The sequence below is a fragment of the Mycteria americana genome, chromosome 25 (genome assembly GCF_035582795.1).
Source record: "Mycteria americana isolate JAX WOST 10 ecotype Jacksonville Zoo and Gardens chromosome 25, USCA_MyAme_1.0, whole genome shotgun sequence".
Taxonomy (NCBI): Eukaryota; Metazoa; Chordata; class Aves; order Ciconiiformes; family Ciconiidae; genus Mycteria; species Mycteria americana.
The window spans coordinates 285,282-307,847 of NC_134389.1; the positions used below are offsets into that span (position 1 = coordinate 285,282).

At 65.7% G+C, this 22,566-nt stretch overlaps 3 protein-coding genes across 5 annotated transcripts; 1 reads left to right on the plus strand and 2 right to left on the minus strand.

The window, feature by feature from the left end:
• Nucleotides 1-113: 113 nt before the first annotated feature.
• Nucleotides 114-16,252, plus strand: DCAF8 (DDB1 and CUL4 associated factor 8). Of its 3 annotated transcripts, none has more exons than XM_075524854.1 (14): nt 114-262; nt 1,181-1,245; nt 6,365-6,435; nt 6,518-7,191; nt 7,897-8,037; nt 8,378-8,472; nt 10,162-10,272; nt 11,758-11,830; nt 12,596-12,653; nt 12,876-12,983; nt 13,473-13,603; nt 14,992-15,111; nt 15,210-15,326; nt 16,074-16,252. In XM_075524854.1, exons 3-14 carry the CDS (start codon nt 6,387-6,389, stop codon nt 16,176-16,178), a joined length of 1,782 nt encoding a protein of 593 aa, XP_075380969.1. In that variant the 5' UTR covers nt 114-262; nt 1,181-1,245; nt 6,365-6,386; the 3' UTR covers nt 16,179-16,252. The 3 variants fall into 3 exon arrangements, with proteins under 3 accessions (XP_075380969.1, XP_075380966.1, XP_075380967.1); XM_075524851.1 differs by having other exon boundaries at nt 15,428-16,212; XM_075524852.1 differs by lacking the exon at nt 1,181-1,245 and having other exon boundaries at nt 118-262; nt 15,428-16,212.
• Nucleotides 16,253-17,640: 1,388 nt separating this feature from the next.
• On the minus strand, nt 17,641-22,049 carry PEA15 (proliferation and apoptosis adaptor protein 15). The gene is made up of 4 exons (XM_075524855.1): nt 21,959-22,049; nt 18,946-19,119; nt 17,952-18,107; nt 17,641-17,791 (listed from the first exon to the last, which is right to left on the minus strand). The coding sequence occupies exons 2-4, from the start codon at nt 19,115-19,117 to the stop codon at nt 17,727-17,729; spliced, it is 393 nt and encodes a 130-aa protein (XP_075380970.1). The 5' UTR covers nt 19,118-19,119; nt 21,959-22,049; the 3' UTR covers nt 17,641-17,726.
• LOC142420581 (uncharacterized) lies at nt 19,517-22,223 on the minus strand. The gene is made up of 2 exons (XM_075524670.1): nt 20,098-22,223; nt 19,517-19,632 (listed from the first exon to the last, which is right to left on the minus strand). The coding sequence occupies exon 1, from the start codon at nt 22,221-22,223 to the stop codon at nt 20,370-20,372; it is 1,854 nt and encodes a 617-aa protein (XP_075380785.1). The 3' UTR covers nt 19,517-19,632; nt 20,098-20,369.
• Between the last annotated feature and the right edge of the window lie 343 nt (nt 22,224-22,566).

Sequence of the window (22,566 nt, forward strand, 5' to 3'; positions counted from 1 at the left end):
GGGGGGGGGGAGTCACAGGGCGACCCTACAATAACTCGGGGTAGGGGTCGCCGCTGCCATGGCGACGACGGGGCCGGGGAGGCGCTGTCGCGCGCTGTCGCGCAGCGGCCGTTGCCGTAAAGCGCCGCCGCGGCGCCGTAAAGCGTCCCGCGGAGGCGGCGCACTGAGATGGCGGCGGCTGGGCCCGGAGCCGGTGGCGGAGGAGCAGCCGGCGGCCGCGGGGCCCGCGCCTGAGCGACGGCCGGGAGCTGCCGGGAGTCGGGTCGGTGCGGGGCCTCCCCTCCCTCCCCCTCCCCGTCCTGACCGGCGGTTCTGGCCCCGGCTCCGGCCGCCCTCCCCTCCCCCACCCGCCGAGCGGCGGGGCCGGGGGCGGGGCCCGCTCGGGGCCGGGCCGGGAGGGCTCCTCCGGGGGGGCCCAGCCCGGGGGGCCCCGCCGCCCCGCGGGGTACCAGGCCTTCGGGGGCGGCTGGGGGGGCCTTGATATCCCCGTGGGGTCATCGCGCACCGGGGGGTCCCTGCTGCCCCCGGGAGCCGTTGTGCCTTTGGGGGGGGTCCCTGCTGCCCCCCGGAGTCGTTGTGCCTTTGGGGGGGGGGAGGTCCCTGCTGCCCCCCGGAGTTGTTGTGCCTTTGGGGGGGGTCCCTGCCGCCCCTGTGGGGACGTTGCGCTTTGGGGAGGGTGTTGGGGTGGCCTCTATTGCTCTCAGCGCTGGTCCCTGTTGCCCCCGCGGTGTCACCAACCCTTTCAGGGAGTGCTGGGGGTCCCTTCTGCCCCCAGGGCTGATCCTTGTTGCCTCCATGGTGTCATCGTCTCTTTGGGGGGACACTGAGGGGACCTGTGCTGTCCCCAGGGTGTTGCCCTGCCTCGGGGGGGTGCTGAGGGCCCCTCCCATTCCCAAGGCTCCTTCCCTGTTGCCCCCATGGTGTCACGGTGCCTTGGGGGGACGCTGGGGGTCCCTTTCAGCCCTAGAGCTGGTCCCGCTGTCTTGGTCACGGGGGGGAGCTCGGCTGAGGGTCCCTCCTGCCCCCCAGGTCCAAACCTCATTGTCCTTGGGCCTTCCTCACCCCCTCCCTTCCAGGACAGTCCCCGTTGTCCCCAAGGGTGTCCCCAGGGAGCAGGGGTCCCCGGGGCAGGCGCGGCCGGACTCTGCGCTGCCGGGCTTTAACCTGTCGTTTCCGTCAGCTGCCAGCGAACCTCCAGCCCCGGCCTCGGCACTCGCTGCCCGCGGCACTGCCGCCGCCGCGCAGGTGAGTGGGCCACCCCGGGTCCGGCAGCGCTTGCCTCGTGTCCGTCTGTCCTGCGTGCGGCAGAGGTGGATGTTTGGGCTGCATCTGCCTCAGTCTCCTTCACGATGCCAAATTATTCGTGTCGGTGGCATGGCCCTGGGCTCCTCCGGCTGCTTGCCCCTTGGCTCCTGTGGGATTTCTCCGGCCGGCCGGCTTTCCTCAGCCTTGGGACCACCGCTTCCCCTGGGGAGCCAGGAGCCTCCCTCCTCCCGGGTGCTGGACGGGGAAGGGGCGGTGCTGCGTGGTGAGGCAGCCAGTGCTCATTAGCTGCAGTTAATTGGGGCCTGCCTGCACTGGGAGCGGGTTCAGGCCATCCCACGAGGCACTGGGGGAGCTGGGGCTGTGCCGTGGGATGGCAGGGTAAAGCGGTGGGGAGGCGGGTGCTGTGTCCCCCGAAGAGACGCTGCCGTGCCCGGGATGCTCCAAGATGGGGATTCTGGACCTCCGTGTAATTGCAAACGGGAAGCTGCTTAATTAGTGTCGTCACTAGGACCTGCCAGGCTCCCGGGTAGGTTTGTAATTAACCAAGGCTCTCCCGAATGCGGCCCACTGGCAGGTTTCTGCCCACGTCTTGGCAAACAGGAGGCGCCTGGCTGGCCTCTCCCCCGCGAGGGGCATTCGGGGTGGAAAGTTGCTCGTCACGGGAGGCTTGGTTGGGCGTTTAAACCCCCCAACACCATCTCGGGGGGAAGGAAGGCTCCTCTGCAGCGAACAAACGAGGTTGCCTCCGTCCAGGTCCGATGAGAAAACTTTCCTTAAATAGAAGAGGCTCAGCCGAGCCCAGCGCAACACGTGCGCGGGAGGGACCCGGCATAAACGCAGGCATGAGGCCGCGCCACGGTGTCCTGTGGGCGTCTTGGTGTGCCGGGGCGTTGGAAACTGAGGTGAGGGGCTCTCGGTGGGTCGAAAATGCCTCGCGCTCGCTTCTGGCCCCGTTGCTCCTCTGCTTTATGTAGCCCAGCCCAGGTGCTGAGCACCCGCGGAGCCTGGCTATTTGGGTGTTTATATAGCTATGTAAATATTTTAACGACAGATCGTTCGGGGACGAAGTGGCTGTGAGCGCTGGGTTTCCAGCCGTAAAGCGGCTGGGTTGGTGACACCGCGGCGCATGGCCAAGTCCTGTGGGCGCTGCGGAGGGGCACCGAGTGCCGACGCAGATGGATGGCGGATCAGGGGTGGCAGCAAGGGGCCGGAGCCGGCTGCCGTGTGGAGCGTGGCCTGTGTCCCGCCGGCTCATGGCATTACAGGTTGGGGTAGCAGCTCAGGCCGGAAAGGACTGTCTCCTGGGCACGACTGTTGGAGTTGCTGACCGCTATCGTGCCGGTTTGGGGGCTTGGAGCCTGGCAGGCAGTGGGGCGGTGCGGCGGTGTGAGCCCTGGCGCGCTTTGCCAGCAGTCCGCTGAGCCCCAGGCGCTCGCTCGGTGGGTCAAGGCCGTTCATGCCGCAGGGGGAGGAGGCAGCAGCGCTGTGGCAGCACCCGCAGCTCGATCCCGGTGGCCGCGGAGGCAGCCGGGAGGCTGTGGCATGCGGAGGGATATTTTTAGGGCCCTCGCAAGGGTGCTGGAGAGTCAGGCTTTGAGCATGTGAAGCTTGGAGCGGTGATCCTGTCCAGATGTTGGCTCCAGGGAACTGCAAAACCCACGTGTCGGCTCCCGGGGTTGCTCTGCGTGGTGCCCTGAACGGGGCTGGGTTTGCTGGCTCTGGCCGCGTGCCCCAAGGCGTTGCCGCCTTGGCAGGGAGACCTGGCCTGGCGCTGGCAGCTTGGTGACGGGCTCAAATCTCTTGGTGAGGGCTCGGGGCTCTCTGCAGGGCTGACCATGTCCCATCTCCCTCCGGTCTGCACCGAGCAGTGTTTCATTGCTTCCTTCCACCAGTGCTCCCCAGTTTGGGGAGGCGGAAGCGACGCCTTCGGTGCCGTCTGCGTTTCCAGCCGCCCGTAACTCAAGTGTGGGGTTCCCCCGTGTCTGCCTGCTGCCGGTTTGTCCCTGCCTGAGCCCTCGAGTGCTGACGGCACGCTGTGCCGTGCCGTGCTGTGCCGTGCCGAGGGGCTGCCGGTCGACGCGCGCTTTAATCTCCCTGCCACGTGAACAGCTTCGGCGCCTGCGAGTGGAGCTGGTGGGTGGCCGGGGAGGCTGATGCAGAGCTGTTGGAGCCGAGCACTCAGCCCGGCTATCCATCGGTACCGGGCAGCCGGCATGGGCTGGCGTCGTGCTCCCGGGCGTAGAAGATGGCTGGGGAGCCCGGTGTCCCCCACAGTGTCCCTGGCGCTGGCAGAGGCCACATCTGTCCCTGCAGTCTGCTCCCCCGAGGCAGCTGAGGGCTTTTTTTTCTCAATTCTCTTAATTTCCTAGCCAGGTTACGGTCCTCTGGTGTGGGTGGATGAGACGTGAAGTCAGGCTAATTATTTGGTAATGGATTCCTCTCCTCTGAAAGTGTGTTTCTTGTTCCTCACCTTCGTGAAAAGGCTGCTGTGAAATGGTGTTAATGACAGATCTGAATAGGTAATTTGGCAGAGGAAAATAACTACCAATGAGCAAAGTCCAAACCTGAGTCCTTTTGTACGTGCAAAGACTCTTCCAGCCCCTTGGATTAATAATGCTGCTGAAGGCAAAATAACCAGCAGAGGGGAAGTCGACCTGTTGATGGACTTTCCGATCTCCTAACGATTCAGGTGGCGGGGGGTTAAGTCACAGCTGAGCACTGTGGTGTTTTGAGCCTGTTCCTTAGTCATCCAGCGTGACAGGCGCCGTACGAGGGACGGAGTCGCCTCGCCGCTTAGAGCAGTAAATTAAAACCAGTCCTGCCCCAGCTCCTGCCTGGTCCTGCCCGTGTGCCCGCAGCCCCCGGGGACAGACCTGGCCGGGCACGGGGCACCGTCTGCGGCACTGCGAACTTGCCGGCTGAGCGAGCGCAAGTTGCCCCCGCCGCAGCGGTGAGTAATTCCCTCGTAGGACTGAGCCTTGGCGCTTTGGGGGAGGTGAACACCCGCTCTCCTCCCCGCCGTACTGCCGGCACGAAGCCTTCACGTGCGGAGAGCTGCCGGCACTGGAGGGACAGGCTCGGCACCACGTCTGGCTGCTGGCGCAGAGCGGAGATCCGGTGGGTTTGGGCAGGGGAGCGGAGGGCATAAACTTGGTTTCCTTACAAACGCTCCTACATTGTAAGAGCTTTTATCATGCTTCAGCCAGAGCCAGGCCTTCCCCGGGCACCCCGGCAGTGCCGTTGGGCAGTGACGGTGGTGGCGGCCCCTGCTCCATCGCCCTGCAGCTGTGCCTGCGGGTTGGCAGCTTCAGCGAGCCCCACTTGCCTCCTAAATCAGCTGTTTCTTACAGAGGAGCTGTGCTCGGGCTCGGACTGGCAGTGACAGACCCAGCCTGGGCAGAGCCTTTCACCTTCTTTGGCTCTTCAGGGTTCCGCTGGTGTTAATTCCCCATCTAACCAGGATTGGTCTCCGGAGTGTTTGCTGTAATCGATGCTAACGATGTTCTGGCTTTGGCTTTTCCCTGCGTGTAAACGGGGAACTTTTAGCAGACTCCCTGACACTGGTTAAGAGCAAGCAGCTAAACCAAGTATGAAAAAGTCTGACTAAAAATAGAAGGAAAGTAAAGAATGAGCAAAGCATAAATAAAATGGGTTTGGTTTTTTTCCCTCCACCTTGGCAAAACCTCTGCGGCTCGTGACTCCGACATATTTTCCTCCCATGTTTTGGTGTAACCTGGCAAGGCGGCTCTGCCAGCAGGCGCTGTCACCAAAAGCCACGTGTGACCACCAGCAGGCGATGGGCACCGCGATCCTGGGGGTGGCCTGCAGCCCCCAGGCGTGGAGACGGTTCCACTTTGCAGCCAGAGCCCCGCAGGAGCTGCCCCTGCGGCAGTGGGGAGCCGGGGCTGCTTTGGACGCCGTCCTCAGATGCAGCGGGGCCGTCGCTGCTCCTGCAGCCCCTGCCTCCTCTCCCCGTGGCAGCCAGCTCTCCAAAGCAAGGGCTGGGAAATGCCCGGGAGCTGAACACGTGCTTGCCTTTGGTTTTCCGTGTGCTCGCAAGGAATTGGTGAACTTCTCCTGGAGCAACTGGAAATGCCAGGGAGCTCCTGGCCTCGTCGCCTGGCTCTGCTCTTGCTTGCTCCCCGGGAGGAGCAGAGTTGTTGGGGGTGCCAAAGGCCAAAGTTTGCTCTTGGGGGAGGCTGGGTGGGCTGGCCAGGTGTCCGGGGCCGCTGTCCTGTCTGTGGCATGGAGGAAAATGGCCCCTCCACGATGCCGGGAGGATTTTGTGCGTAGGAAAGCGTTTAAAAATCTGTCGCTGGGGTTAAAAAAAACCTCTTGAGCAGCTTTTAACTGGCTGCCTGCGGTCTGCAGGTGCCAAGAAGTTTCTTGATACCGTGGCTTGCTGCCTTCCCAGTCACCTTGCCTCATCTGCCTGCGATCCAAGCCCCGCTCCTGCCTCCCTGCACACCCCGAGCCAGAGATGTGTGTTGTGCAGCCGCCTTGCTGCAGCAATTGCTGCCAAGCTGGAGTCAACGCCTCCTCCTTCCCCCGAGCGTGGCTGGGAATCGCCAGCCGAGAAGCGCCTGTCTCGTTGCGAGAGGTGAAGCGGGGTCCGGGCGCAGGCAGTGGAAGCCGGGAGCCATCCCGCAGGCAGGAGGAGAGGCAGCGTGGCGGGTCGCAGAAGTGTTTCCCTGCGAAGTCGATGGTGGGTCGCAGAAATGCTTCCCTGCGAAGTCTGAGCAAATCGGAAACTGGAGAGGAATTTGGGGGATGGTGGCAAGCGGCCCTGTTACCCAGCCGCAGGTGCCTCGGTGGGGGCCGAGGGACGTTACCATTCGCTCTGCCCTCGGCAATAGCCGATGAGCTTTTGTTGTCGTGCATCGAGTGTGGTCACCAAGCCTGTAGCCACTTCGTGCGGGCCACTTCCTCCGCTGATTGCCTTTTCCCTTAGAAAGCGGTGCGCTCCAGACCAGCCCGTGATGCCATGGGTGTGTGCGCGGCTCCACCGACACGGGGACAGGCCAGCACGTCCCTGTCTCGGCAGACTGGCCGTGGCAGGGATGCTCCAGCTTCTGCTCTCTACCTCTCTTGTACGCAGGGTGAGCGCTCTGGAAAACACGATGTCGGATAAAGGGAGCAGCATGGAGGGGAAGACGGACATAGTGAATGGTAAGGGTGCTGGCGGGGACCGGTCTCCCCATGCCTGGGGTCTCCTGTTGGGGAGGCTCATGGCCTTGTCTGCACCACGCAGGCAGCTTGTCCAGCAGCCCGGAGGAGATGTCGGCTGAGGAGGGCCGAGAAACCTCCTCCGGCATCGAGGTGGAGGCCTCCGACCTTAGCCTGAGCCTCACGGGAGACAACGTGGGGCCCAACCGCACCAGCACGGAGAGCCGGGACACGGACACGGAGAGCTCGGGGGAAGAGAAGGACTCTGACAGCATGGACGACACGGGCCACTACTCCATAAATGAGGAGAACCGTACCCTGGACCGGTCGCACTCAGAGGAGGAAGAGGAGGAGGACGAAGAGGAGGACCAGCGGTCCCACCGCCGTGCCCAGCGCAAGCGTGCCAACCACGACCAAGACTCCTCTGATGACGAGCAGGCCCTGGAGGACTGGGTGTCCTCGGAGACCACGGCGCTGCCCCAGCCCCGCTGGCAGGCGGTCCATGCCCTCCGGGAAAGGGAGCTGGGCTCCAGTGCCCGCTTCGTCTACGAGGCCTGCGGGGCCAGGGTCTTCGTGCAACGCTTCCGCCTCCAGCACGGCCTGGAGGGCCACACGGGCTGTGTCAACACCCTGCACTTTAACCAGCGCGGCACGTGGCTGGCCAGCGGCAGTGACGACCTCAAAGTGGTGGTGTGGGACTGGGTCAGGAGGCAGCCGGTGCTGGAGTTTGAGAGCGGCCACAAGAGCAACGTCTTCCAGGTGAGGAGCATGCGGGGAGGGTTCTCGGAGGGCTAGGGGTAACAGAAGATCCCCCACGGTGGGCAGGTGCCTGCTCTAGAAGCGCGTAATTTCAGCTGGACGATGCTGAGCGGGGCAGGAGAAACGTGTCGTTAAAGCTAAGGGCTGCGGGAGGAGCCCAGCTGCTGTGCAGCGCTAATGAACCATCAAAACCCACTGGTGTGCCCTAAACTCCGCCGTCTCGCAGAGCCCTGGCTGGGGACGGCGGGGTGAGGTGACCCCGTTCCCTGCAGAGCTTCCCCCTGCTGCTCCTCTGGCCCCGCTGAGCAGCAGGTTTGGGAGCGGCCGTGGGCGTTCGGAGGAGGCTGTGCCGTGCCGTGCCAGGCAGCCCGGTGCGTGGGCAGTGCCGTGGCTCTGCCACCGCCAGAGGGGCCTGGAGGGCCGGGCACAGCCCGTGCTTGGAGGGACACTGGCACTACCAGTGTCTCTGCCAGGCTCCCAGCTCCCCGTGCTCGCCAGAAAGGGCCGGGATGATTTCTCGGAGAGCTCAGCCCATGGAGCCGAGGCTTTGCAGTCGCTACCTGCAGATCTGAGCATCCGGGGCTCGTTGGGGTCTGGCAGGGGTGCTGCCCTCGGTTTCTCTCCTGTTTCACCCCGTTTCCACCCACGCGTACACGAGCCCCTGCCCCAGCGTTGAAAGCCGCCCCTCCGCTTGCTCTCTTCCAGGCCAAGTTCCTCCCCAACAGCGGTGACTCCACTCTGGCTATGTGTGCTCGGGACGGCCAGGTCCGGGTGGCCGAGCTCTCCGCCACGCAGTGCTGCAAAAACACCAAGCGCGTGGCGCAGCACAAAGGAGCTTCGCACAAGGTGAGCCCAGACCAGCCCGCGGAGGGGGCGGGCGGCAGCTGGGGACCCCCGAAACACCCGGGGGCCATCCTGGCTCACTGGCTGCCAGAAATAGTGAAGGCAGAGCCACTGCCGTGGAGAGACCGATTCTTAAATGCTTCTTTATAATCGCTGTCACCTCTGAGCGTGACGAGGAGGGTCTCTGTGCCCTGCAAAGCAGTGACGTGAGCACTCGGCCGCGGGCATAGAGGGCTTGGTGCTGCATCGGCTCCTGTTAATAGCCAACAGTTTACTGGGAGAAAGGGATCTTGCCACTTTGTTGGGTAAAAAGGGAACCAATGCCCAAGTATTTATCTTCCAGCTGGCCCTAGAACCGGATTCTCCATGCACTTTCCTATCAGCAGGTGAAGATGCTGTAGTCTTCACCATTGATCTGAGACAAGACCGGCCTGCCTCGTGAGTATTTCTCTACCCACTCCCACTGCCAGGACCGGGGAAGCTCCGGAGGGAGATCCGGGGTCCCGGGGGGCTCCCCTGCGAGCGGGTGGCACTCGGCTGCGTAGGGCTGAGGGTCCCGCTTGTGCCGCTGCGTTTCCACAGCAGCGCGTGCCTGTTCCATGGGCATAAAGTGGGAAAACGTATTTTTTGGCTTTCAAGCAGTGTTGTCTTCTGTGAGGTGCAGGGTCAGACCAGAGAGCTTTTCGGTGGCTGGTCTGGGGCTGGCCATCTCGCGTGAGGATACGATATGAACCTTGCTTCAGACAAGTGCAAAACGCAGACAAGTGCATTTGAACCCTCATCCTCGCTGGGATGGGGCCCTGTTCAGATAGGAAACAGAAATAATACTGGCGCGGCAGGTCCGTGCGCAGGCGTGGCTGCCACGGCGGCTGCCAAAGGCTGCCCATCTGGCGCCCGTTTACCCATCCCGGGGGCCGCGCCGAGGGTCCTGCGCTCCTTCTGCGCAGTGAAGTGGCTGATTAATCACAGCACCAAAATCTCTCCACGCTGGCAGCAGCTCTGAGCTCGCAGTTCGCCTGACTCGCTTGTCGCGTGAGCGCTATTGCAGTTAATTGAAAAACAATAATTAGCAAGCAGCCGGGTGGTGCGTGCTGGATCTTAACCCGTATCGCCGAGAGATCTGTCGTTTCTGACAAGCTTCCAAAATAAATCTGTGGCGGGTGTTCAAACAGACGCCTGGTTTTGGTATCATGGTACTTTTCCAATATAGCGGCATATTATTTTGAAGATGATCCTGCTTAAAACCGAGGGCTTTGGCGCTCGTCTCCCAGTGGCTTGGTTTTATTTGTATGTGCGAGTGCTTTTGGCTACAGCCTTAAACCCATCTGTTTCATAACCAGGACAAAAACTGCCGGGGCGTTTCAAAACAGCCGCATTTAATCCTCGTCCCCCCTCCCCCCCCCATTTGCTGGGTCCGTTTCGAGCAGAGTCTGTTGGTCAGTAGGCTGGCGTGGGTCTGTCCCTCCTCCTCCTTCGTGGGGATCCACGCTGCTGTTTGGGTTTGATGCTCGCATTGAATTGTCACCCTGCGAGTGTGAAACCGCTCTGGAGGCAGGGGTTCGCAGGCAGACTGTAGGCAGCTCCCATCTTTCATTAAGCCGAACGGTATAATTAGAAGAAAGACAAGCGCTTGAGCTGGCTGTTCCTTCTTGAGGATGCTGCCTCAGTTTGTATTCGTGTCTGCAAAGCCGAAATATTGAGCCCTTGGGGGAGGGGGGATGGTGTGTGTGTCGGATTTCGTTAAATCTGGGCCTTATTACAGCGAGACGGGTAGGGAAAAGTAACAGCAGAGCGTTTCTGCTCTGGAGTTAATCCGATTCTGCCCTCACCGCTGCCTGTCCGGCTCCGTCGGGCTCAAGTTTGGGCCCTGAAACCTTTCAGACATTTCGGAGGAAAACGCCAGGGAATGATTTCACTCTGCGCCGCTTGAGTCGCAGACGGAGCATGTGCTAGCTTCAGCTGGGAGGCTGAAATGGTTGGGTGGTGGTTTTTTTTGTTGTTATGTTTTTTTTTTTTTTCTGGGAGTGAGTAAGAGACTCGCGCAGCTCCTGCTTTTCCCATCTGGACCCTGTTTTGAATTCGAGGTGGATTTTTTTTTTTGTTGTTATTTTTCCTCGTCTCTTAAAGGAAACTGGTTGTGACAAAGGAAAAGGAGAAGAAAGTGGGTCTGTACACCATCTACGTGAACCCAGCCAACACCTACCAGTTTGCTGTAGGAGGCAGAGATCAGTTTGTCAGGTGAGTCTGTGCTGGGGACCCAGACCGAGTCCCCAAAGTGGACTTGAACATCCCTGTGGGGGCTCAGTTGGTACCCCTGCGAGCTCTGAAATCTCTGTCCCCCCAGAAATGCTTGTGGCTTCGATCATTAATGCCTCCACAGCCTGTTCTCCCACAAGCAGCAGGAACACAAGGGGGATTAATAGCACAGGATTTGGATCCTTTGAGGTTTAGCCCTGGGATCCACTGTCCAGCCTGCCCTGAAGCCGGGAGAGCCTTCCCTCAGGAACTCGTAGTGCTCTTAACGAGCTTCGATGAACTCGGTCCTCCTCTCCTCCTCCTCTCCGCCTCCTGCCTGCGGATGGTGCCCGGTGGGCATCGGAGATGAGATTAAGGCTCGGGGAAGGTCTCGGTTTCAGCGGGACCGAGCTCCTTAAGTGACAAATGCAAGCCCCCCTGGCCTTCGAGAGACTTGGGGCAGCCCCCCACATGGGACCGGGCTGTGTCCGTGTGTCTGGCCCCTTGGCTCCCTGCGTCAGCGCAGAGCTCCCCTGGAGCCAGTGGATTTTAAGGTGCGATTCGTGTGGCGTCTGTTTTGGGCAGAGGTGAGTCGTGCGTGCACCAAGCCCGCCCGCTTCCCAGCTCCCCGAGAGCGAGCAGAGCTGCGGCGTCGCTTGGCTCCCCGAGGATGCGTAGGGGCCGCTCCTCGGGGAGTGGGGGGACGCCGCAGCCCTGCCGCTGGGATCGCTTGCGCGGCGTCAGCTCCCCGGCGTGCCAGCCACGCGGGTGTCTGGCGTGCAGGCAGCCGCTCCTGGGGCGCTGGGCATGGAAACAACACATGGGCTCGCAGACTGCTCAAACAGCAGCGCCGGTGCCTCGCTAGCTCGGTAGCTCTCGGAAGAGCCTAGGATCGTTGCTCAAAACGCAGCCTCCCTTCCTTCCCGCTCGCTGCTGCTCTCTGTCCTCTGCCCGTATCCAGGTGCCTCCTCTCCCCCTGGCTTTCCCGGCACTGGGCAGCTCCTGGTGGGCTCCCCATTCATGGAGGCTCGGGGAGGTTGGGGACCCGGAGGAGCCCAAGCCAGCCGAGGGACAAGCGCGGTGGCAGTCACGTCCCCCTTGCAGAGCAGCCTCCGGGCTGACAGCCCTGAACGCAGGTCACAGCCTGTGTGCACGCAGGCTTTGATGTTGTCACGTGCCACCCAGCAGTGCCTCCGACTAACAAGAGGTGACGTTAAGCTGCTTTGGCCGAGACTTCTGCCGGTCTGGGCCCGCTCGCAGCTCCGCAGATCCATTGGCGAGGGCCGGAGCCTCCGGCCAGCGTCGGGGCAGGTCGTCGTTTCAGAGCTGGCTCAGACATGGCATCTGCGTGGTCGGGGAGAGCTGCCGCTCTGCCGGTCTCCTCCTGCCCTGGCCCGCAGAGGCGGGCAGCACCGGCCCTCAGTGCCCATCAGCTCGGTATCCCTCGTGTCTCGAGTGAGTGCCAAATGCCTGCCATCCTTCCCCCAGGATTTACGACCAGCGGAAAATAGACGAGAATGAGAACAACGGCGTACTAAAGAAGTTCTGCCCTCACCATTTGGTAAGCGGCTCAATTTCACGGCATATCGGCGCGATGGGTGGCACTGCGGGTCCCTCCCCTGCGGGGACGTGGCGTGGGAGAGCTCGTGGGTGGGTGGACTGGCAGAGGACGTCCCACGGTGGCCATCAGCTCTCGACTGCCTGCGTGGGTGGGCGGCAGCCCTGCCGCAGCGCTGCGGCTCGCATGCCCATCTGTGTGCTGGCACCGAGCAAAGCCGAGCCTGGTGTGGGGTGGGCAAACCTGGGGGGGGGAACTGCCTCCGCTGCAGGGTGAGTGACAGACAGCCAGGTCTCCTGCCGGCAGCAGGGCTGCCTGTGCCAGCCTCACCAGCAGGACCAGCCTTTGCCCAGCTCCCGTAGCCGGGCTGGTGCCGGCAGTGCTCGCCACGGAGCGAGAGCCTGGGATGAGGCCTGGGCAGACCTTGCCGTCCAGATCTGTGGAGCGCTCCCTCGGGAGCCTCATGTAGGAGCGGCCGAGAAGCGCTCGCTGGCCAAGTCTCTCGCCGGCTTCCTGCCTGGAAAACAGCTCGAGAGGATGGACAAACTGCCCGGGCTTTGTTTTTTTTTCCTTGACCCAAATCTTCCACTGTCCGTAAAGTTCCGTCTTGGTGTAGGAAGAGGCAGTGTTTTTATGCTCTGACTTTAAAGCTCTTGCAGAGCAGTCACTCGCACACCGAGCTCTCTAAGCGGGCACGTGGCCGGCGTAGGTGTGCTGGCACGCAGCGGGAGGAGGAGATGGGAGCAGAGCTGTCTGTGCTTTCCATAGGTGAACAGCGAGTCCAAAGCCAACATCACCTGTCTCGTCTACAGCCACGACGGCTCGGGTGAGTGACCGACCCGCAGCGGGGCTGATGGACGAGTCGCAGGTGCCCCGGGCTGCGGCGTTGTGGGGCGGAGCTGTCCTGGCCTGGGGAGGGACCGGGACGGGAGGGTGCCGGAGGCAGTGCCGGGCACCCGGGGGGGCTTGCAGCACACCCACCCCCAGCAGAGAGACCACGTCCACCACGTGCTCCCTGCTAACGCCCGTCTCTTCCATCCTACGCCAGAGCTGTTGGCCAGCTACAACGATGAAGACATTTATCTCTTCAACTCCTCTCACAGCGACGGAGCGGAGTACATCAAGAGATATAAGGGACATCGCAATAATGCCACTGGTAAGGACTGGCTGGGATGGGTGCTGGTGCAGCCCTCCCCCCCCCCCCCCCCCCCCCCCGGCAGGCTGCATCCCCTGCTGCGGGGGGCTCGGAGGCTCTCCCCAGGTCACTGTCAAACTCCCACCACCACCACCACATCCCATTCCCGGCAGCCAGCGGGTCCAAGCTCGCTCCAGCTTCCCCCTCCTCACGCCCGCAACCAGGCTTTGGGGCAGTCTGGAGGTGGGGGGCTGTCCCCAGAGCAACCCGGAAGAATAATTGCCTGCTTTTAGCTTATTTCTGCAGCTCCCTGTGTTTCATCTTCCTCTCAAAGACCCTTAACACAAACTCTTGGGCTTGCAAAGAATGAGCTATTATGTGTCTGGGGACGGAAGAGATCCACGCCGGTAACCCTGGAAACTCGCTGGCTGCCAGGCAGGAAGCGAATTCATGGCAGGGAGCGCTGCCTGGCTCCTGATGGCCTCGGGCTGCTTGTTTCTCTCCTTTCAGTGAAAGGCGTCAATTTTTATGGCCCGAAAAGTGAGTTTGTGGTGAGCGGCAGCGATTGCGGCCACATCTTCCTGTGGGAGAAATCGTCCTGCCAGATCGTGCAGTTCATGGAGGGCGACAAGGGAGGAGTGGTGAGTCCCGACGCCGTGCTGCCCTGCTCCTCTGCCACCTGCGAGCTGGGGTTTATGTCCGCATCCAGCACAAGCTGCTTCCACGTGCCCGCAGGAATTTGCTGCCGCTTTTCGTGCTTTTTCTACCGAAAGCCAAGCAGGGTCCCCGTGGGCTCCCGGTGCCCCACGTGCGGAGTGCTTGGCACTGCTCCTGCCCGGGGAGCGGCAGCGGGGTCGGCTGAGGCAGGCTGGCCAGGGCCACAGCACCTCGGAGGTCTTCTGGTGTACGAAATCCCACGGGGATTTCGCCCAGATGCCCACGGGGTGCTTGTCACCGAAGGAGGGGTGGGGACGTCGGAGCTGCTGCCATCCAGGACGGGGCAGCCCCCTACCCTTCCCCTGGGACGCGGGGGGTCCGTGGGGAGAGCTGTGTGCTCCCGGGCCGGATCCGAGCGCTGCTCCCCGCTGGGCGCACAGCTGCGTCCTCACCCAGTCACTTCCAGGAAAGGGACGCAGCTGCACCGGGGCCGGCCCTGCGCCCAGTTTCCCAGGCTCCGGCCGACAGCAGTCCGGTCCCGAGCGGCCGCTGCCTGCGCTGGCGGGGGATCCGTGCCTGGTTTCGGCTCGGAGCCGGCAGACGCTCGGTCTCCCATGCCGCCCCGGCAGTCGGTGCCTGTCCCCCACGGGCAGGGGTTTGGGAGGGGACGGGATGCACTGGTGGCACCCCCGGCTCCTGGGTCGGGGCAGGCGGAAGGGGAGCGGGTTTTGGGCCGGCAGGTTCCTCGCTGGCACGGGGACGGGTGGCGGAGCCCTGCCCACTGCTCCCTCCCGCTCCCGGCCGAGCCGGTCCCCACTGTGCCGCTCCTCCGCTGGCCCCACAGTCGCCTTTTGTCTGGGTGGCCGCGGCCCCGTGCCAGCTCCTGGCAGCTGCTGGCACCGCCACCCCCAGCCGGCAGAGCCGGTGCCGGGCCGGATCCAGCCCCAGGACCTCCCTGATGGCCGAAGCTGGGCTTCAGCGCCCTGGGATGGACGCGGCCCCTTTCCTGTTGGGTTTGCTGTCGGGGTGGGGGTTCCCCGCCTTCCTTGCACCCGTTGCCTCTCAGGGTGCGCTGGGCTTGGTGCCCCGCGAAGTACTTGGGGGCACCCCAAATTTTGGGGTGTGCTTGTGGGGGGTGGCGTGTGTGTCCCCTTCCCAGAGCCAGAGCATGGGGATGCCGGGGGTGGTAGCCCCTCTCCCTGCCGGGGGGTCCCGTGGGAAGCCCACCTCACCGAGCCCTACCTCCCACTGCTGTGCAAGACCCTGACCTGAGGCCAGGGTGATGGGCTGGACAGCCACCAGAGAGCTTGTGGGTGCCAGGGTCAGTCCCCGTGCCCTGTTTGGGGTGACCCCCCACCTCTCTCGCCCCCAGGTGAACTGCCTGGAGCCCCATCCCCACCTCCCCGTCCTGGCCACCAGCGGCCTCGACCACGACGTCAAGATTTGGGCACCCACGGCGGAGAATCCCACCGAGCTGGCCGGCCTCAAGGAGGTGAGACCTGGAGAGTGAGGTGGGGGGGTCAGGGGGCTGCAGGGCCGGGGGGAACTGACCCCGCAGCCCCTGACCCTCCCCACCTCGCCTGGCCCCAGGTGATCAAGAAGAACAAGCTGGAGCGGGACGAGGACAGCCTCCACCACACCGACATGTTCGACAGCCACATGCTCTGGTTCCTCATGCACCACCTGCGACAGAGACGCCATCACCGGGTACGTGCCGGGGTCCCCTCTGTGTCCCGTCCCCCCCTCCCCCCTTTGCCTGCTGCTCCCCCAGCCCCTTCACCTGCTTTCTCTGCACCCCCCCCCGGCAGCGCCGAAGAGAGCCGGGAGCGCCGGACGGTGACTCGGACGAGTCTCCCAGCTCCTCCGACACCTCGGATGATGAGGAAGAGGGGCCGGACCGGGTGCAGTGCATGCCGTCGTGAGCCCCCCCGGCCGGGGCGGGGGGGCTCCGGGCACGCATCATCCCTACTAACACTTTGAGCTTTGTATTGACTTGTTAAGGACCCCCCCCCTCCCCGTCCCCTCCCTCCTCATCCTCGCAGCCCCCCCAGACCATCGGAGGCGGCACAGCCTCGGCCCGGGGGTCCCTTCCCTCCCCAGGACCCACCCAGAGATGGGGCGGGGGGGGGGGGGCAGAGGATTTTTGTACTAACGTGGCCCCCTGGTCCCCTCTCCTGCTCTTCTGGGGGGGCCCCGGCCCCCTCCCTGGCGCCAGCCCTCGCACCCTTCAGGGCTCCCTCTTCCCTGGGGGCTCCGGCCCCCCCGGGGGGGCTGCATCCCCACCTCCCTCCCTCTCCCCCCCCCGGGGGTGTTTGCCGAGAGATGCTTGTCTAGTTTGTACATATCAGTGATTTGCACTTGGTTTGGCCCTTCTCCGCCCCCCCCGGCCCCCCGGGGCAGCGGCCGGAGCCCCCAGGAGCCGGGAAGGTCCTTTAATTTTCTTTTACTTTTAAGGAGATCTCTTCTGGGGGGGAGCGGCGGCGAGGGCTCCCCGTCACTGTTAGAGGCCTAATTTTATATGTATTAAAACCAAATCGAACTTGGATGTTATCAAGTTAAAATTATTGTAAAAGTTTGAATATATATTATATATAAATGCAATAAAAACCAACGGAGAGAGGCGGAGGGCTGCGTGTCCCCTTCCCCCATCCCCTTCCCCAGGCTCCCCGCGGCCCCAGCCCTGCGGCCAGCACCTCCCCCAGCCCCCCCCTTCCCCAGCGGGGTATTTTACCCCTTTTTGCCATGTTTTCACCCGAACGCCCCCCTCACAGAGCCACGCGACCCTCCAGAGCAGCTTTCATCTCCATCTGTTTATGAGAGATCTGTACACAGTCAGCACGGTCAGGGGGGGTGGGATGGGGGGGGGGGGGGAGAGCAGGGAGGGTCCCCCCAGGGGCTGGGGACACCGGTGTGTCACCTGTCCCCCTCCCCCCCAGGATCTTACTGGGGGGGTGGGGGGTCCCGAACAGTCATTTTGCAACAAAAGACACAGTTTTGGGGGGGAAATGAACGTGGTCCCTGTCCTGGAGACAATAAATAGGGGGGGGACACGACACACGGGGGGGACACAAGAGCCGGCGGCCGCACACAGGCGCTCTGCGGGTTTTAGCTTTTATTAAATAAAATATATTAACATATACTCTCTCCAGTGCCCCCCCTCGCTAGCCCTCCCCCCCGGGTTAGTAGCTAGAGCTGAACCCCAAAGCCCCCCCCACATGCACACACTAATGGGGGCTGTGCCTGTTTTCCCAGTCCAGTGCCCCCTCCCTCCCAGTATGGCACTGGGGGAGGCTGGAAGGACCCCCCCTCCCCCCCAATCAGTCTGGCTGGTTTGGGGGGGCTGCCAGTTCTGCCCTCCCCAACCAAAGTGGGGGCTTGGGAGCTCCTTCCGACAGAGATTTCCCCAACACCTGGGGGGGGTCTGGGGTGTTGGGGAGGGTCTGGCCCCCCCACCCCCCCCGAACATCACCCCCCCCGTGTCACCTCCTCATTCCCCCATCCACTGCAGCCCCCCGGGGCTGGGGGGACACTGCAGATGTGCCCCCGCCCTCCCCGCAGGGCTGAGGCCTGACAAACTCACACCATCCTCCAGCCTGCCTGGGGGGTCAGCAAAGACACCCCCCCCCCGCTCAGCCCTGCTGCTCGCCTCCCTCCCGACCTGCCCTGTCCTTCGTCCCCGCGTCCCCCCCTGCGACCCTCACTGGGGTCCCTGTCGCCAGCACTGCCCCCCCCGCACTGGGCCGGGGGGTGGTCCCAGTGCCTGTCACCCCCCCAGACACAGCTTGGACCGGGGGAGGGGTCCCTGTTCCTGTTGTCCCCCCTCCCAGTGAGGGCTTGGGGGGGGGTCCCTGGGAATAGCAAAGCGCCCCGCACACGCACACCCACACGTGCACACCACGCACACGCACTCGCACACGCAGAGCCGCCTGGCCCCCGGCCCCGGTGGGGGGGGCGTTAAGACTTTGTTAGTGACCGTGCCAGCCCCCCCCGCCTGCCCGTGTCCCGGGGCCGGAGAGGTGGCAGGGGGACACGGGGGGGGGGGCACAGCTTTCCTCCTCCTCCTCCTCCTCCTCCTCCTCCTCCTCCTCTTCCTCCTCGCCCCTCCCCTCAGGCTTTCTTGGGCGGGGGGGCCAGTTTGATGATCTCCTCTTCCGAGGGCTGCCGGATGATGTCTGCCGAGACACGGGAGGGGTCAGTGGGGGCCTCTCCCTGTGTCCCCCCCCATCCAAAGCGATCCTGTCCCTGCCCTGGGGGTCCCTGGCTCTGCCCTGGGGGGATCCTGTCCTTGCCCTGGGGACGGGGGGGTCCCTGTCCCGGCGCGGGGGGGCTCACCCTTGTACTTCTTGGCGCTGGGGATGCGGGTGAGCTTGGTGTCCACCTCGTCCTCCTCGGAGATCTTGAGGACCTGGGTGCGGTACTGCACCACCATGGTCAGCAGGTCGGGGCGGCGAGAGATCTCGAAGATGTGCTCGATGTACGACAGGTTGTCTGCGGGGACGGGGACAGGGACGGGGACACATGTTGGGCCACCCGCGCTGCATTGCAAAGGGTGCCCGAGGACAGGGACAGGGATGGTGATGGGTACCACAGCAGGGGACGGGGAGAGGGCAGGGAGAGGCCAGGACAGGGGACAGGAGCTGGGGACAGGGAGCAGGCAGGGATGGGGACCAGGGCAGGGGACAGGGGACAACAGTCCCAGGGGACAGGGACTGGAAGAGGGGACAAAGGACAGGGACAAGGGCTGGGATGGGGACCAGAGCACGTGGCAGGGGCCAGGGTGGGGCCAGGAGCAGGGGACAGAGACAGGGACCAAGGCAAGGGATAGGGATGGGGACAGGGACTGAGGCAGGGGACAGGGACGGGGAGCAGGGCCGGCAGCAGGTGACAGAGATGAGGAGCAGGGACAGGGACTGGAAGCGGGAAAGGCGACAGGGACAGGGATGGGGACCAGGGCAGGGGACAAGGACAGGGACCGGTACAAGGCACTGGGATGGGGACCAGGACAGGGAAGAGGGGAGGGCTGGGGCTGGGGTCATGGACTGGGGTGGGGACCAGGAGAGGGGACAGGGACCAGGGGCCAGGCATGGGACCAGACCCCAGGGGACAGGGATCAGGAGAGGGGACAGGGACCAGGGCAGGGGCCAGGGCTGGAGACCGGGACAGGGATCAGGGGACCAGGACGGGGACCAGGAAAGGAGACGGGGGACAGGGCTGGGGACCAGACCAGGGGACAGACCAGGAGCAGGGCAGCGGCCAGGGCTGGGGACCAGGGGAGGGACAGAGATGGGGACGGGGGGGGCCAGGGCCACCCCCGGGGGGGTCTCACCTCTGTCCAGCTTGCTGTGCTTCTCCAGGAAGGCGAACCAGTGGTGGCTGGTGGCGATGGCCTCGCTCTCCTCGCTGGGGATGTCCTCCTTGCAGGCCGACTTCAGCTGCTCCAGGTCCTCGGCCGTGATGTTCTGGGCCAGCTCCTCCAGCAGACTGCGGTACTCGGCCATGGCTGCAACCACCCGTGTCATGAGCTGCCTGGCCTCAGCCGCTGCCCCCCGCTCCCTCCCCGGCCCCCCCCACGCCGCGGCGCCAGCCGGGCTCCGCTGGCCCGTGACTCATGTGACGCTCACGGGATGTGACAGGGACGGGGACGGCGGGTCCCGCCGGGCGCTGGTGGCGGCTGCTCTGCTGCGTGTGCCCCCCCCGGCGCGGGGGACCCTCGCACACAGGCCCTGGCCTTGCGCAGCCCCCCCCATCGCACACTGCTGCTTGCACCCGCACCCTGGCTTTGCAGTGACACCCCCCCCCCTTCGCACGCGCACACTGTCCTTGCACCGACCCCCCCCCCCACGGTCTGTCCCCCCTGGCACGGCACAGCCCCCCTCCCGCACAGCCCCCCACCCCCCCCGGCACAGCCCCCACTCACCACATCCCCCCCCCGCAGTGGCTCTGGGCACCCTGGGGTGGGGGGGACCAGGGGCACCCCCAGTGCCAGGCCCGGGTGGGCGTGGGGCGGTCGGGGCTGGGGGGGGGGGTGGGTGGGGGGGGTGTCACACCCTGTCCCCATCTCCTGTTGCACCTCGGTCGCCATGGCGACAGCTGCCACCCACCCCAGGGATGCGGTTGCCATGGCAATCACAGCACCCCGGCCGCCCTTCCCGTGTCCCTCCCCGGTGGCGACACCCGTGGGTGCTGGGGGGGGGACAACGGGACCCGGGCACCCCATGCGGGCTCCACAGACACGGGGGGGACGCGGATGGGGACACATGGGGGGGACACGGGACACACAGACACGGACACGCCACTACCCACCGCGCTGCTCACCCCCGGCACGTGCACGCATGCGCATCCCCCCCCCCCCCGCCCCGCACACGCACACTCGTGCCTACACCCGTAAACACCCCCCCACGCAGACACCTGCACCCACAGACACCGACCCACACCCGCACTCCCACGTGCGCACACGCGTGCACCCACACTCACTCACACACACACACGCTCCCGCGTGGTGCCCCCCCGCGCGCACACGCGTGTCCCCGCCGTGTCCGGCCCCTTTAAGGCAGCCGATGACTCAGCCCTTGGCCCGGACGCCCGGGTCCTTCCGGGCGGGGGGGTGGGGGGTGGGGGCGGGGACCCCCCCCCGCCGGGGCCGCCTGCCCGTTCCCAGGCCCGGCGGGTCCGGCCCGGACCCCTGGGCCCCGCCGCGCCGCGGCCCCGGGGGGGGGGATGCCCGGGACCCCCCCCGTGGGACCCCCCCATTCACGCTTCCCATGCAAAGCGCGTCATGAATATGCACGAGGGGCGTGGCCCCACGGGGGCCCATTCACAAGGGCGGGCGGGGGGCGGCGGGGGGGGGGGGGCGCGTAATCCCGCCGCGGGAGGAGGCAGGACACGGGGGGGGCAGGACACGGGTGGGCCGGTTCCTTCCCGCCTTTGTCTGCCCCGCTCCGGCCAGGTGCGGGGCGGGGGAGGGGGGGTCCTGCAAACACTGTGTCCCCCCCGTGATTTTGGGGTGGGTGGCGATAGCGGGACGGGGAGGACGGACCCCCCCCGGCCCCCCCGCAGTCCGGGGACAAGGGGCCTTTGTGCCGCGGGGAGCAGCGCAGCGCTGGCCGGGGCCGCCCCCGCCCCCCCGGGAAACCGAGTCACGGCCTTGGTCCCACGGCCCCGGCCCCACGGCCCCGGCCCGGCCCCACGGACACCGCCCTGCGGGCATCCTACTGCTGCGTGGGCACCACCGTGCCCCACGGGCATCGTCCTGCCCCACGGGCACCGCCCTGAGCCACGGGCATCGTCCTGCTGCGTGGGCACCGGCACCGTCCTGCCCCGGGGGAGTCCCACCCGTGTCCCGGGGGTCCCGCCCTGCCCACGGCCGGAGCAGCATCCCCGGGGCCGCCCATCCCACATCTGGGGCACATCTGGGTGCGCCCCCGCCCCGCTCCGTGCCTCAGTTTCCCCGCGCGGGGCCGTGCGGACGCTCCGTGGGCCGGAGCACGGTGCGGGGGGGGCGATGACTCGTGGCCCCCCCAGCCCTCCCCGTCCCGGGGCCGCGGGGCGGAAGAGGCGGCTCCGCCTCCGCCACGGCCCAGTTTGGCCCCAGTTGGGCCCAGTTGGGCCCAGCCCGGCCCAGGGGCGCGTGACCTCCTCACGCGCCCCTTTCCACTCGTGTTCCTCAGGAGTCCGGCCACGCGCACCCACCCCCACCCTCCCCGGCACCCCCCCACGGGGGGAAGCACCCTGGCCAGGGGAATGGGTGGCATCCCGGTGCTCCGCTGGTACTGGGCGGCACTGGGAGGACTGGGTGGCACCGTGGGGACGGGGGACGCGTGGGGGGACCCCGCGCCCCACGGGGACCGGGTGGCATCCACGGGGGATGGGGGACACGCCGGATATCGGGTGGGGATGGGGGACCCGGTGGCACCGCGGGGAGCGGGTGGGGATGGGGGACCCCGTGTCCCGCGTGGACCGGGTGGGCACGGGGACCGGGTGGCACCGCGTGGACCGGCGGGCCCCGCCGGCCCCCCCCCCCCCCCCCCCCCCTCGGGTCACGGGTTCGGGCCCCCCCACGGGAGCGAAAGGGGAAGTGAAAGGGGCCGGCGGGACCCGTGGGGGGGGATTACCGGGGGGGTGTCTAGTACCGGGGGGGGGTCCACGACCGCGGCCCCCTGCCCGGCTGACGGACCGGGATCGGGACCGGGATCGGGACCGGGGCCGGATGGAGGCGGCGGCTGCCGCCTCCATCCGGCCCCGGTCCCGGTCCCGGTCCCGATCCCGGCCCCGGTCCCGATCCCGGTCCCGGTCCCGGTGGTCGGTCGGAGCCTCCGGTCCCCGCGTAGCCCCGCACTTACCGGCCGGCTGGGGCGGTGCCGGTGGCGGTGGCGGTGCCGGTGCGGCCGCTCGGTGTCTCGGTGCTGCCGCTCTGAGCGGCGGGGCGGGGCGGGGCGGGGGGCGGGGCGTAACGGGGCGGGGCTGAGGGGGCGGGGCGGGGCGGGGCGGGACGCCGGAGGAGCCGCCCCGCCCCACGGGGGACCATGGGTGGGTGGGGGCTGGCGCGGACACCCGTGGGGGGCTCCCACGCACCGTCTCGTGGGGGGGCCCTCGTGTCTCCCCCATCCCTTTGGGGTCCCCCCGCCCAGGGACCCCCGGCTGTCACCCCGGGAAAGAGCCACGGCGGGGGGCACCCACGAGTGTCTAAGTCCCCCGTGGGTGTCACCATTCCCCTCCCTCCCCCCAGGAAGCCCCAAGGAAAGTCCCCCCCCCGGGGTGTCGCACGGGGATCTCCCACGGGGATCTCCTTCGGGGATCTCGAGGGGGATCTCGCAGGAGGGATCTCACACAGGGATCCAGCACAGGGGATCTCCCCACGGCAGCGTGCAGAGGAATCTCACGGGAGGGGTGGGACATGGGGGAGCTCCCACGGGAGCTTGCACGGGGAGGGGTCTCGCATGGGGAGGGG

What these genes read in the sequence shown, in the direction of transcription:
- DCAF8 (XM_075524851.1), top strand. Translation starts at nt 6,387, where the DNA reads ATGTCGGATAAAGGGAGCAGCATGGAGGGGAAGACGGACATAGTGAAT. An exon ending in GGCAGAGATCAGTTTGTCAG is followed by an intron (nt 10,273 to 11,757) that starts GTGAGTCTGTGC and finishes TCCTTCCCCCAG; the next exon opens with GATTTACGACCAGCGGAAAA. An exon ending in CTACAGCCACGACGGCTCGG is followed by an intron (nt 12,654 to 12,875) that starts GTGAGTGACCGA and finishes ATCCTACGCCAG; the next exon opens with AGCTGTTGGCCAGCTACAAC.
- PEA15 (XM_075524855.1), bottom strand. Translation starts at nt 19,117, where the DNA reads ATGGCCGAGTACCGCAGTCTGCTGGAGGAGCTGGCCCAGAACATCACG. An exon ending in GCACAGCAAGCTGGACAGAG is followed by an intron (nt 18,108 to 18,945) that starts GTGAGACCCCCC and finishes CCGTCCCCGCAG; the next exon opens with ACAACCTGTCGTACATCGAG. An exon ending in CAGCGCCAAGAAGTACAAGG is followed by an intron (nt 17,792 to 17,951) that starts GTGAGCCCCCCC and finishes GTGTCTCGGCAG; the next exon opens with ACATCATCCGGCAGCCCTCG.
- LOC142420581 (XM_075524670.1), bottom strand. Translation starts at nt 22,223, where the DNA reads ATGGGGGAGACACGAGGGCCCCCCCACGAGACGGTGCGTGGGAGCCCC.